This window comes from Lampris incognitus, chromosome 4, assembly GCF_029633865.1.
Source record: "Lampris incognitus isolate fLamInc1 chromosome 4, fLamInc1.hap2, whole genome shotgun sequence".
NCBI classification, from domain to species: domain Eukaryota; kingdom Metazoa; phylum Chordata; class Actinopteri; order Lampriformes; family Lampridae; genus Lampris; species Lampris incognitus.
In genome coordinates this window covers 12,935,736-12,951,123 of record NC_079214.1, presented here as the reverse complement: position 1 = coordinate 12,951,123, position 15,388 = coordinate 12,935,736, and the positions used below count along the sequence as shown (strand labels likewise).

The 15,388-nt window shown below is 45.8% G+C and overlaps 1 protein-coding gene across 1 annotated transcript in view; it reads right to left on the bottom strand.

Moving 5' to 3' along the window:
- Positions 1 to 15,137, bottom strand: part of rasa3 (RAS p21 protein activator 3) — a 49,437-nt gene extending 34,300 nt beyond the window's left edge. The window contains exons 1-2 of the mRNA XM_056278411.1: positions 14,859 to 15,137; positions 2,886 to 3,003 (exon numbers count right to left, since the gene is read on the bottom strand). Of these exons, the coding sequence (XP_056134386.1) occupies positions 2,886 to 3,003; positions 14,859 to 14,913 (173 nt within the window). The 5' untranslated portion in view covers positions 14,914 to 15,137. The remainder of the gene's footprint in view (positions 1 to 2,885; positions 3,004 to 14,858) is intronic.
- Positions 15,138 to 15,388: the final 251 nt, after the last annotated feature.

The window sequence follows — 15,388 nt, the reverse complement described above, 5'->3', positions numbered from 1 at the left end:
AAAAAAAAAAAATCCAGGTATGACTTAATGAGAGCCATCAAAGCCCCTAAAAGACAACATAGGGACAAACTGGAAAATGACTTCAGCGGCTGTGACTCGCATTGTTGAGGGGGCTGCAGGGGATTACGGACTCTATTGAAAAGCAGTGTGCCTATCAACATCTCTGCCTCTCTCTTGGATGAGCTTAACAACTTTGAAGCTCACAACTTGGACCCGGTGAGGAAGTTGATCTACAGGTGACAGAGGCTGACATGAGTAAAACTTTTAAAATGGTTCAGGCTCGTGAAGCTGCTGGCCCAGACGGCACCCCTCCCTGTGTCCTCAAGACATGTTACACTCAACTACCTCAGGTTTTTACCGACAATTTTAACCTGTCCCTGTCATTGTGTGTGGTTCCACTGTGTTTAAAGAAAACCACCATTGTGCCTGTACCTAAGAAACACCTCCCTCCTGCTGCTTTGACCTCTGTTATCATGGAGTGCCGGGAAAGATTGGTAATATCATACATAAAATTTAACATCCCTGTTACCTTTGGCCTATTACAGTTTGCCTACTGCTCCAACAGATCTGTAAATGACGCTATCTCACTTGCTCTGCATACTGTTTTAGTACACCTTGAAAAGAAAAATACCTATGTCAGAATGTTGTTTATTGATAACAGCTCTGCTTTTAATGCATGCAATTGTACCATCCCAGCTCGTGTTGAAACTCAGAGGCCTTGGTCTGGGCAACTCTATCTGTAAGTGGCTCTTTGATTTCCTGACAGGCAGGCCCCACACTGTGAGAATAAGTAAAACATACTCATCTACATTCATTATTAGGACCGGCGTGCCTCAGGGCTGCTGTCTCAGTCCCCTATTGTACAGTCTGTTTACACATGACTGTGTTGCCAAATATGACAACAACAGCATCATTAAATTCGCAGATGACACCACAGTCAGTGATTAGACTAATAAGCGACGGTGATGAGAGGGCCTATAGGATGGAAGTGGAAGATTTAACCATATGGTGCCATGATAACAACCTCTCTCTAAATGTCAATAAGACAAAAGAAATCATTGTTGACTTTAGAGAGATCAGAGGAAATCACATTCCTATTTCTATCAATGGGCCATCTGTTGAATTTGTGGACGGTTTTAGATTTCCCGGTTTACACATCACAGACACCCTCACATGGTCTCTCAACACCAATAGCATCTTGAAGAAGGTACAGCAGAGGCTGTATTTTCTGAGGCATCTCGAGAGTTTTGGTACTCATACCAAAACTCTCATGAACTTTTATCACAGTACCATCGAGAGTGTCTTGACAGGCTGTATCACAGTGGGGTTTGGCAACCTGACTGTTCAGAACTGCAGACTGCTTCAAAAGACTGGAAAGACAGCAGCAAAAATCACTGACATGGAACTACCACAACTTCATAATATTTACACCACTCGCTGCAAAAGGAAAGCCCAAAACATCATTAAGGACACCAGCCACCCTGCTCGTGTTGTGTTCTTGCTCCTTCCATCTAAAAAACACTACCGGAGCATCAAATCACACACCACCCAGCTCAGTAATAGTTTCTTTCCACAGGCAGTCCGGTTGCTGAACAACTGATGCACCCATATGCACCTTACATTGTTGTGTTATCGTGTACTGTATCGTGTGTTGGGATGGGTAAAATGCAGAGGATGAATTTCCCTGCTGGGATTATTAAAGTACACCTATCTATCTATCTATCTATCTATCTATCTATCTATCTATCTATCTATGTAAGTCTGTAGTATTCTCCTTTTTTTTTTTTTTTTTTTGATGGTGTGTCCTTTTGTCCTCTGTGTCCCTTGTTTTAAGGCAGAGAGCGCCAAAGCACAACAACTTCATTGGGTTCATTGCGGGACAATAAAGTTGAACGTGAACTTCAGTTGTGTCAGTTGAAACTCATTAATGTGTTTCCTGTGTATATTTGTTTGGTTGATTCCCCAACAGCCAAGGCAAAAGTAGGAAGTGGCCAAGCTTGAAGAAACCACAGTCTATTCAGCCATTGATGTTCTTTGATCAACGGGACAGCAAATATCTCTGTAAGGTGTCTCACCAACTGGAAATTGGAGCACGGCATGGCATTTAAAACTGTGGAACTTGACTGTCCAACGTACTTCCTTTTTTTAAGAGAATTTTGAATATTTAAAAACGCTGCGCTAGCTTTATCCTCTATACCTTGGATCACTGCCATATATATATATATATATATATATAGGAAATGACAGTACCAATACCTTTTTTATTCATCTAGAGCTGATTAAACAGCTCAGCAGGTTGAGAAATTAGGCCGCGTAGTTAGAAAATAGAAGAAGTTGAACACAATACATCTTAACAACCCAGTTAGGACCAGGACAGGAAGACCAGGGAATGAACCAGGTGACCAGGGAGGAAGAATGCAAAATGGTTTTCCTATTCAAAAATATGTACTTGTGCAATATGCAATACACATTCTTTTCTTATTCCCATGAACTGAAATGAGAGACTGTTTATGAGACTTTGGTTAAATCATAACGTGGAGAAGTAGTTTTTGTAAACCATTCTGTGCAACAGTTCATGTGAAAAAACCACTTACATTTTGACACCTTTTCACCTTATATTTTATATATTCTATATATGTCTATACCCATATCAAAATGGGCTTTAGTAAAACTAATACTACTACTAAACAAATACTAGTATAGTAAACCGTTAGTGCATTAAGTGTTCCTAATGTTTGTTGTTGTTAGAAATGCTTGTAGTACATGGCTACAGAGTTTGTGTAGTGACACGAGAGGGGAAAAAAAACACAGGAAATATACCGGTTATCTATTATCTATGGTTGGGTCAGGGTCAGGGGTGTCAGTGTTGGTGCCGTGTATACTACCAGAGGGATTTCTCAATAATCTTGGTCCTGAAGACCTCCTCCTGGTCCAGGTTGACAGTGCAGTAACAGTCCCTCATCTTGTTGGGTCCTGGGTAGGGAGGGATGTTCTTGGCTTCGCCTGCAAAGACGAGAAAGAAGGTGAGGAAGAAGGCGAGCGTCTGAGAGTTGAGTGATCTGAGGACTATATGCTGGGACATTGTTGTAGGCTAGGCATCTACTACAACGTTTACTACAACATTTGGGAATGTTTTCCTACTCCATCAGTGTTGGTTTACTCTGGAACACTGGAAACATGCAAGAAATTCAGACAAAAATAGATTGCTGTGTGAGCTAATACATCCGTAAGGGCTTTCATAGGATGTACTTGTTCAGCTGCCAGGGTGCATCGCTTCTAAAGAAACACACTTTTGTAAACATTACATTACCAAATCCATCAGCACGTATAATAAGCTTAGCTCTGCGGAGTGAGCTGACTGCTTTTGAACTAAACTCGCCAATATCAAGCCATGCACCGAAAACACACACACACACACACACACACACACACACACACACACACACACACACACACACCTGTGCAAGAATGCACACACACATACACATTCAAATCAATCAAAAATGTCTCTCATTGAAATCCTAACATTTTTTTTCTTGTATCCCACCGTGTGTGCGTGTGTGTGTGTGTGTGTGTGTGTGTGTGTTGTTGGTTTGTGCACATGGGTGCTTATGCACATTTGTTGTTAGATCTGTGAATGAAAGAATCTGCGTGGGACATTTCCTCTGACTCCCGTTGAAACGCAATCTGTTCATCAGACATGTGTGACAGATAGCACTCCCTTTCACAAGAATGTGGTCCAACCACCCACCAAGACACACACACACACACACACGGACACACACTACAGAGGTAGTGTTCCTGTCTCTAGGGGCCAATATAACCTCCACAAAGCTTTGCCCTGGATTCGTATTTGTCAGTACGGCGTTCCTTACTCTTGTTCCCATCGCCCTGGGGACTCGTGGGACTCTAGTCTATAGTTACATTCGCGTTAGCCCGATGGTGAAGTGGACCGCTCCAATACAGCGCTCCATTATCCGCTGTGGAGTCTAATGCTATCATTTAGCAACAGGACTGAGCTGCAGCAGTTCAATTCGCCGCCGTGTGCAGCGAGTGTGGTTTCTTCACCATGGCAGAATGGGTTCACGTTGTAGGGTAATGTTTACCACATGGTCAGGTAGCATTATCTGCAGCTGCGGCATGGCATTGACAGTTCTCACTTAAAAAAAACAAAAAACAAAAACAAAAACAACCCCGAAAGCTTTTGTGAGAGCATTTGTGTGCAATCCTGGTAGGACATCTACTATCGCTCCTACACGGACCATCACGGGGTCTGCTCGGCAGCATCGTGAGTGTTTTTCCTACTTTTGTGCCACAGTATTATTGCTGGGGCAGAAGCGAGGTGAGTCATGCCTGTTTGTGGCGCTTGCAGTGCTTCATGAGTCTGTGGCTGCTAGCCAGCCAGATAACCGGAAGTGCTCTGCCGGGCTGATTCAAAGCGCTCTGCTGATGGTGGAGCACTGAACCCTCATTCAGACTACAGCATCCATTCATTCACACGGAGGGAAAATGTGCCCGAGGTAGGGGCCGAAGCTAAGCGACAAACACGCATCGGGTTTGTTCCCATCAAACGTGAGCTGGCCTCCGGTTTTCGTGTGAGCAGAGCGCCGACGTGTCGGCCCGCTTGAATAATGGGATGGGACTTGGGACAACAGCAGGAGAGCACGGAAGTTCCCCTAACCGGCTTCCTTACATTTCCTTCTTGTTCCTCCCGTAGCTCACTATGGTAACCATCCTGTTCTCCCGTCTCCCTGCTCCTGCCCCGTCTCTCCTTTCTGCCTTATTTGTCAATTCTCAATCTCTCTGTGTTATCCACCTCCCCTGGGACCTGCACCCTGCCGCTCCCTCCAATCTGCTACTTCCTTTGACTCCTGATTCAGGACTAGCAGAGCCCTTTGATTGGATTCCAGCATCCAGGACACTCTAGTAACCAAAACACTGTGGAATTATCACAGCTTTCTGAGCTATAAATATATATATATATATATATATATATATATATATATATATATATATATATATATATATATATATATAATTCTGTGATCCAGTGACAAGTAAATTCTTTATGGCCAGTATAAGCCTGTTTCATGCCATAAGCAATCATCAGCTGCCAATAAAGCTACACAGGAAAGCTTACATACATACATATCTATATCTATATATCTATATCTATATATTTATTTATCTATTTGTTTATCTATTTGTTTGTTTATTTTAACCCAATTTCCCCTCAGGGATGAATAAAGTATTCTATATGTGTGTGTGTGTGTGTGTGTGTGTGTGTGTGTGTGTGTGTTCATGTGCACTCATGTGCACGAGTGTTTCTGTGTGTGTGTGTGTGTGTGTGTGTGTGTGTGTGTGTGTGTGTGTGAGTCAATGGATTCTCAGATTGAAACCGGATGTGTTGGTGAATATTCGAGCTAACGGAGGGGAGCAGAAGGCCTCACAAATAGGGGCTAAACCACAAAATCAATGCACGGTTCATCACATCATGTCACCTCTGAAGGCCACACTTACACCCTTATACACACACACACACACACACACACACACACACACACACACACCAAGAAGAAAAAAGAAAAACCACAAAAAAATACGTTTCTTCAAGGAAACATCAAAACGGGAACTAAATGCAATCTGTTTCCCTCGCCCTCCGTGCAGCCGGTCTGCACTGTGTCGCGCGGTTAGCAGAGGCGTACCGCTGTCCTAATTGGACAGGGGACCGGTAAAGTCGGGTCAGTCTATGTGTCCTGCGCAAGTGGCACTCTGCACATCCACACCACACATGGTGCAATAGAGCAACTAGATAGAACTAAAAAATAAATAAATAAAGCTCGGGGGAGGGGGGGGGTGTTGGGTTCATGATCGCCAGTCATACAGCATTAAAACTTCCTGTTTAGGGAAGACAACGAGGGGTTAGTGAAACAGTTGGCCCTGGAAGAGTCGATAAGCAGCAGTCACAACGGTGTCGGTTGACCTGAGAAGCCCGCCGGCTGCAACAGTTAGCGTGGTGTGCATGTGCATACATACGTATATCATGTAAGAGAGAGAGAGAGAGAGAGAGAGAGAGAGAGAGAGAGAGAGAGGGAGAGAGAGGGAGAGAGTTGGCGTTACAAAAGGAAGGATAAGCCTCTGAAGCAACCTGCCTTTCTGAGGCCATTAGATTAGATTCTTCGTTATAAAACCAGCTTCGCTTAATCCTCTCTTTCTCTCTCTCGACCTGTCTCTTCCTCTCTTCTCCTTTTCCCCTTCTCCTTCTCTCGTTTTTCTAACCTCTGTCCCTGGCCTTCATTTTTACAAGAATTTTTGCAGCTCTCAAGAGTTTGTTTCTACTGGCTCGCACCCTTCTGTTTTCCTCGTTCTCTTATGACAGCGCTATCCTTATCTACCCTAATTCCTTTACCTGATTTCTTTTCACTTTCTTCTCTCTTGTTTTTTTCCCTCTCTCTCTCTCCCCCCACACACACACACATATGTATACCTCTCTCTCTTTTGCCTCCCCTCTATACACACACACACACACACACTCTCTCTCTCTCTGTATACACACACTCTCTCTACACTCTCTCTCTCCCCTTCTCTCGCTCCCCCCACATACATATGTATACCTCTCTTTCGCCCCCTCTCTCTCTACACGCTCTCTCTCCCCCACACACATATACCACTCTCTCTTTCACCACACACACACACTCTCTCTCCCTCCACACATGTAGACCACCCTCTCTCTCTCTCTTTCGCCCCCTCTCTCTCTACACACTCTCTCTTCCCCCACACACATATGTATAGCTCTCTCTCGCTCTCTTTTGCCCCCCTCTACACACACACACACACACACTCTCTCTCTCTGTCTATACACACACACTCTCTCTCTCTCTCTGTCTATACACACACACTCTCTCTCTCTGTCTATACACACACACTCTCTCTCTCTCTCTGTCTATACACACACACTCTCTCTCTCTGTCTATACACACACACTCTCTCTCTCTCTCTGTCTATACACACACACTCTCTCTCTCTGTCTATACACACACACTCTCTCTCTCTGTCTATACACACACACTCTCTCTCTCCACACTCTCTCTCTGTCTATACACACACACACACACTCTCTCTCCACACTCTCTCTCTCTACACACACACACTCTCTCTCTCTGTCTATACACACACACACTCTCTCTCTCTGTCTATACACACACACACACACACACACACACTCTCTCTCTCTCTCTCTCTCTCTGTCTATACACACACACACACACACTCTCTCTCTCCACACACTCTCTCTGTCTATACACACACACACACTCTCTCTCTCTCTCTCTACACACACACACATACATGTATACCTGCCTCTCTCTCTTTTTCTCGTGCACCCTCTCTTGCCTGTCTGTCCTCTCTCGCTTGGTCTTTTCTCCAGGGGGCGTGACTCATTGTGTTAGTTCTTCCCTCAAGATTCAAGATTAGCAGCAAAGAAAAACAACACAAGCAGCTTTCTCTTTTTATCAAGCAAAAATCATCACTGCCGCCGTTGCCCCCGGAGAATACCCTGCCCTACTATCTCGGCGAAACGCACAGCGCAGACACACACACGTGCGTGTATGCACACCACACACACAAATACACGTGCGCATGTTTTCGAACGCATTATGCGGAGGCGGTGTTGCTTAATCAGAGAGACATAATGAAGGCAGGAAGACCCCCGAAGAGACCAAGAGTGAATGGGAGTGGATTCACAGATCAAAAGGCAGACCCCCCCCCCACCACCCTTATCCCTTCACACACACACCCCCCACACACACACACACACACCTTATCCCAGCAGAGGAGGAGATCTGAGGGGAACCTCACGTGATTTTTTTTTTTAATGAGGCGCACATAAAACAATGAAGAGGCATGAGCACAACACAGAATGTTAACAGATGTAGTGAACGTGTGTTGCCTCGCTGCTCTTCCTATTCCTTCGCTTCACTATTTTAAGTGCAGCCAGCCAAACATATATATATATATATATATATATATATGCCGCGGTAGGCATAAAAAGGCACAAAAAGGCTATCGCGTGCACACGCACACACACACACACACACACACACACACACACACACAGATAAAAGCTCTTTCAGCAGCTATGTGCAGACCAACATAGCTCTCCTACCAAGCCTGAGAAACACAGGCATATGGGAAGGGTTGGGGGGTGGGGGGTGGGGGGCACGGAGAAAAATACAAGAAGTTTAGTCAGTCACTGTGAGGAGGGAGGAATACTGCAGAGAGACACTTAGGGGTGGAGGGAGAAGAGTGAGAAAGACAGAAAAAGAAGCTGGGGGAGAGGGCATATGAGCGAGAGAGAGAGACAGAGACAGAGAGTGAGTGAGAGAGGTGGAGTGAGATAGAGAGAGAGAGAGAGAGAGAGACAGAGCGAAACAGAGAGACAGAGAGACAGAGAGAGAGTCAGCCAGATAGAAAGACTGGAGAGTGGTTCGCTTTGGAGAAAGCTACAACAGGAAATGAGATGAGGAGAAAGGAATTTCAACTGGATCCAAAATGTAGTTTAAAAGGCAGCGAACAACCCAGCTACCCCCCGAATGTGAGCATGTGTGTGCGAGAGACAGAGAGAGAGAGAGGGTGTGTAAAAAGAAAGAGAGACCATGTGCAGGAAGATAAAGGATTACCAAAACTGAGAAATGGTAAGAGCAAAACACATGAATAGCACTGCAACTAGGAAGCTGCCTTTCCCCCTATGAGCAGTATGAGATCAAGTCATGAAGGGAAAACTGATTGCCATGTCATGATTGTGACGCAGCCAGTGACTGTACTGGACTACATGCACACACACACACACACACACACACACACACGCATGTGCACACTTACAGATACTCACACATGCTCATGTGCAAGCTAGTTATTTCCTATGTGGTGCCGCACAAAAGTAATAGTGCTTTATTGCTCCTACATTTCTCTATTTATGGAGCACCAATGATACAACCCAGAGAAGAAAGTTTAATAAGGGCACCACTGATATGAACCAGAAAACATCAGCGGCAAGCAGGAAAAAAAAAACCCAGTAAATAACACAACCAGTGCATATGCCACCAAGAAACCCACTAAAGAAAAACAAAGCTCCTTCATCTGTGTGTGTCTGTTTGTGCGCACCCGCGCATCTGTTACTCCAATTTAGCTCCCATACTAAAGCCCTTACTCAATTACCAGCTGGCTTGTTGTTTACCTGTTTATTGTTAATTGTAAGGACTCCCATTTGCTGATGAGAAACCAATTATCTTGTCTTCCATTGATCCCCTAATAATAACTTCAACGCAAGATCAAATCAATTCATGGTAAAGATCACGCAATGTTATTTATGCATCATATGTATGCATCATAAACACATATACAAACACACAGTAGAAATATACATCATACCCAAGAGGAACAGGAGAAAAAAAAAAAAAAATTATCTCAAGTATTGCATACACTACCAGTACTGCACAGCCCTTCATCCACATAACAAACAATAAAATATATATATATATATATATAAATATTTATATTAATAAATAAAAAATACATATTAATAAAAATAAATATTTATATTTATCTATTTTACAAACAAACAAATTAATTAAGCAATTAATTAATTAATTAGGAAAACCAATAAAAATAAAAAAGGTGGTATTTGAATGGAGATTTGCCATATGATTGGTGGATAGAAATTATTCTTCATCATAACGGCTCCAGAAATTACCGCCGTCTTCAGGGAACTGCTGAAACCCAGCTGCACCCGGGGCCCTGATGAGCCCGGCCAGAGAACCAAGCATCCCAGTTATAAGGCAGCGAAAGCACCGACGCCACCGGAAACCGTTGACCACAACAGTTGACAAAACCGCACGGAACTGTGTCGCACTATGACGCCAAGTCTACACATCCATAACCACCGGGGGAGTCGCAACGAAAACAAAGCGAGACGGGGTCCGTGACTACAGACCAGCTGCGACGTGACCTACAATCTCCAGGACCCGGCGATAACCAGGAGTTTGGTTACTGATCAAACTGACTTTTTGTGCCGGACACCCTTGGGCTAATGTTCACACCGACACCTTGGTCTCAGTGGAAAATATATAAAACAGAAATGCACACATTTACATGTAGGCATGCATGCACAAACACACACAAACACGTGCAAACACACACATATCTGCATGCACACATAAACAGAGATCTTGTCAAGCTGGCATGGCAAAAAAAAAAAAAAACATGTTTTGAACCCACTCGTACCCGGGCTGAAGTCAACGGCCCAGTTGACGGTTCAGGATTGGGCGTATTGTGTTACAAGTTAGTGTGGTTATGGTTGAATGTAACTTAAGCCAGAGGCACTAGGTAGGCCGAGGATTAGGAGAAGGATGTTTTTATGCCGCTCCACAAAGCCAGCAATTCCCCATCAGACATAACAAGTAAAAACGCTTCTTGTCATTCTACAAAAGTACTTCTCCCCACCAAAAAAAAACAAAAAAAAAACCCACCGAGATGTAAAATGAGGACACCACAAACACGCAGGCTGTGCACAAAGCCTAGCAGATATGCTATCTATTGAACGCACGGAGAGGAGGAAAGCGACTCCGGCGGCAACGGTTTTGTCCAACATGTGGTAAGTTTACATGGCCAGTTTTGCTGCAGAAGGGGGACAGCTGTCGCAAGACCCAATTTACTCGGCGGAGGGCGGATGTGCCACAACACTTTCCAAGCAGTTTCTGTATCGCTCATCTGGATGACCACAAGCTCATGTAAGCGTGCGTACTCGTTCCCTCCACCACGGCGGGTAAGGCCGCCTAGTAAACACACCGCGCCGGCTCCGTCATTGTCAGCAAGTAGAGGTCACCGGGAGGAAGGAGGAGTGTGATCGGGTCCGCTTCTCCTATGGGGGCGTGTGAAGGACAACCCAAAGGAGAACGGAGGGTTCTCGGGCTAGCTCGCCAAACTTTTATTTAGCCCCTATTGAGCCTGCATGGCTGGGCCTATGGCGCTTTTTTCACGACTGTTCCTGGTACTGTGTTGCCGTGGAGAGCACGTACGTCGCAGGGCGCAGTCAGGGACCTCCGTACCAAAAACCCGGGCTGATTCCGCCGGCCTCGTGTTGCATGAACTGAAACTCGGTCGGCGTCGCAACAGTCAACAGACGTGTTTACAGCAAACTGTTTCTCTCAGAGCTGGCCTTGCAGGAGGAACAGCGGTGCATGAATGCTTGCATGCAAGCCTGCAAGTAGCCCCCTCCACTACCCACGCACGAGGAAATCATAGTTAATAGAGCAGCTTTTGTAATTCTTTTCTTTCTTTCTTTCTTTCTTTTTTTTTGATCTGTAACACGCTATGTGACTTTTTAACCCTCAAGTGGTCAAGGATCTCGGGTTCCTCCTAACACATGAAGAGTGGCAAAACATTCTCTCTCCCCCACCACCCACCCACCCCTGGCCCTTCCCCTGTTGCTTTGCTGTGTCTCCTTTGCAGTCTGGACAGGAGGAAGTTTGGGAACCACTGTTGGCCAGCCGCCAAGGGGAATGGGGGAGCTTTGTCACTGGAAACCGATCGCTCCGTGGGCGGTTCGGCCTCACCCCGGTAAGAGTCATCCAGCGTGGGCTGCTCGAGTTCAACCCCACGCTGCCGTTTCCCAGACTTCCATGTCGTCTACACCGAACAGTACTACACCCCCCCCCACCCCCCTTTGCAAACTTGAATTTAGTGTTTCTGCCGTCCCATCGGACATTTCTTCTGTAATCTAATGAAGCTATTCATTGGTAATAACACACTGCTGATGGAGTGCGCCATGATTCCTCTGCAGAACAGGATGCCAACATGACTTGAAGGAAGATGTAACCAACAAGGAAAATCTACAATCATACTATCTACTATCCCATCTCATAGTTTCCCTATAGTCACATGTCCCAGTGTCCAACACAGAATATTCAGCCCCTCCATGATTTGTGAATAGCTAATTACGAACATGCAGAAATACTTCTTGTGCAGTAAAACATTCCAGTGATTACTTTGCGTTTTGGGTTTGCATCTTATCAGCGTCGCATTTTAAGTTTGCTAACCTCGCATGGGGACAATGCGGCAGGAGGCCTCCGATTTGTTTATTAAGGCGCAGATTCCACCGTCCCCCAAGATACATTCGTGTATTTTGGCGAAACACTCGCATGCAAACAGAATAAACAGCTGGGATAGAAAAGTCAAATGCAGATGTATCGCTGCTAATTAGTGCATATTCCCCAACCCAGCTGTGCCACAGAGGATTTCCCCCCGGCCTTTACACAAAATGAGATCTAGACTCGCTGACAGACTAACTACAGCCTGCTGCTGTATGTGGGAGACAATACCTTTTTCTCTCTCTCTCACACACTCTCTTCTCTTTCTCTCTATTGCGCTCCATCTCTCCCCGTCTCTCCTTAGTCCATCTGGTTTGTATTAGCTTGTTGCCATGCAGGAAAAAACACAATTCTTTTGTAGTCTATCCCAGCCAATCAGGAAGTGAATTGGGGGGTAGTTTCCTGTTTCCTGTGTTCCCCCGGACAGTAAAGGCTCGGGCCCGGTAGCCCAATTCGATTTCCGAAACACACGTATTCCCTTCAGGAAATCGAGGCGAGCCATCGTCAGGGAGGGCATTATGAGAAGTCCTCTTCCACCTCACCCCCCCCCCCCCAAGTCTCCTCCTCATACAAATATGCGGCAGATCATCGGCTCTTTAACTTTTCCGCCAAATACAGAGACGGGCCTGCCAACGGATGCACCTCCGAGTCTGTACTCCGATGCAAACAGCGTGACGCGAGGGTTACACAGACACACCGGTGGGGACGGGGAGCCACAGCAATCAGACTATGGTCAATGTTGTTGTCGCCGAGGCTGCTGGGTAACTTAGCAGCCTCAGCTCTTTCACAGGCATTTGGCTATTTTCACAGGGAAATACGTGGTAAGGGTGCACGTCAGACTCTTAGGGGTGATGATATATTCTATTTCTAATTCATTTAAAATACAATCTGGACTGAGGTAAACAAAGAGGACTTGCAGTGTGTTAGAAAATGGACATTTTGGTTCTACGAGATGCATTCACGATAACACGTCCAAGAGAAGAAAAAAGGGGACTAGGGGGTTGAGGAGGAAGGACCTGTCGACAAATGATAAAAAGAATACCAGAGCAGTGACAAAGCGTTGTAAGTAGAAAAATACTTAGACTGAATCTCAGGAAGAAAACACAATGACAAGCCGCTGACATGATATACAACAGCATTATGTCCACCACTGGAAAACAAAAACAAGTTACTCTAGTTAGAGCGACAGATCTGTGTGCATGGGTTTATATTATCTAATAACATCCTCTGAATAGGTTGCAACCCTTTATCGCGGTGCTTTACTCTCCCTTTTCCTCTTTTCCTCACGCTCGACTCGTCAGCTGTCCTTCAGACAAACTGTAAGCAACCTAAACAACCGGCCAGGAGCTCTGGGATGTATTGCTTAGCTGTTATCGCTGAACCAGATCGAGCACCATTAGTTATCTGGTTTCCGTAATGTCACCGTGTACTTCTGTCTGGCATCAGCACACACCCCACACGTCTGTTTGTTGACTATTTTCTTCTTTTCTTTTTTTTTGCTCAACCTCTCTGTCACATGTTTGAACTCAAAACAATCTTGACAGCCAGTGTAAATTAGATGCCTGCTGTCAGACATGTTTTGGGAGGGTTCAAAACATCCCACACTGATCTGTGATGATAATAAGAGAGGTGAAATGGTAAGTGGAAATGAATTCTGTCCATGCCTGTGAAAACTATGAGGAAGGCAAAGTCAACATCCAACCAAAAAAAATGACGGTGTGAATTCAGATCAATTCAATAGTAGGTACTAGTGGCACATCACGTTTTCCAGTGTGAGTCAAAACAAATTCCAGCAAAGGGCACATGGCATCGCACATCACACAGGGATCCTTTCAAGCCTTTTTACAATTTGCATGCATTACATGATGCTGTATGTTAACCCAGAGCCACCTATTCCGGACCACCCAGCGCTTTGGAGCATATGGGGCTTTGATCCTTCATGTGAAAACCTTGCTTTTTTTGTACAATATTAAAGCACTCATTATGTGGTGGTCCTCGATGTCTTAGATGAGAAAGTCGAACATCAAGCGTTTGTTTGGAGACAAAGAGAGAGAGACAGAGAGAGAGAGAGAGAGAGAGAGAGAGAGAGAGAGAGAGAGAGAGAGAGAGAGATGATGAACAGACAGGTTGATAGATAGATAGATAGATAGATAGATAGATAGATAGATAGATAGATAGATAGATAGATAGATAGATAGATAGATAGATAGATGATCAGACAGGAAGAAAGAGAGAAAGAGAGAGAGAGAGACGGGGGGGGGGGTACAATGTGAATGAGTGTCACCACAACAAGATCTAAGGGTTCATGGGGAAAGTACTCTGGCAAAAAAAAAAAAACCATCTGGATCTGCAGCTGTGCCGTCTATCGTTCTGTCTACCGAACAGCGTCCCACATCCAGCCAGTTCGGAACAACTCCGGGCGTGCGGACGAGCCGCCCGACACCGCGGCGGTGGGGTTTTTTTTTTTAATTCTAGCAGTTCGGCTCCGCAATTCCCCCGGTCTGGGGATATGTGACCGAGATGGGTTTGTATCGTCGTCTCTCTCCGCTACGAGACAAACGTGTGATCGGAATCGCAATTCCGCCGAGAACAAGCTCGGATCTGCGCCGTGGGAGCAGAACGCGACCCAGCACCGTACAAGCCCGTCCATTGACGCGCCGCGGACCGGGGGGGGGAGGGGGAGGGGGGGAGAAGAGGGGGGGGGCTGCTTACCTATTTTTATTTTAACGCTCTGGAAAACTCGGAGACCTTCTTCTTCTACCGCCATGCTCGCACCGTGGCTCCGCTCCGCGCGCGCTCCCCCCCCCCCTTTTCTGGATCGGTTTAAATAAAGACGATGTCCTCCACGGTGAATGGCTCCGGCCTGTCCAGCGCACGGCTTATTCCAGAGGTTTTGTACATCTATGCCGCCTGGGGTGCGATGATTCTCCGTCCCCGACCACTGACTCACTGACTGACTGGCTGACTGGCTGACTGGCTGGCTGGCTGGTCGGTTGGACAACAGGCAGGCAAGCGGCTCCAAATCGCGCAGCAATGTGCCAGGGGAGGCGTGGCCCCCCCCAACGTCACCCGTCCCTATTGAAGAGTGTCAGAGTGACGTCACCAGGAGGCCGGCTCGACGCGTGTTTGCGGCGCAAAACAACCGGATTGGCAGGAAGCGGCGCGAGATAATGGTTGGCGTGAGGTGTGTGCTGGGATTTTAACTGTTTTTTTTAGCGTTTGTTTGCCCATTCAGGCAGATG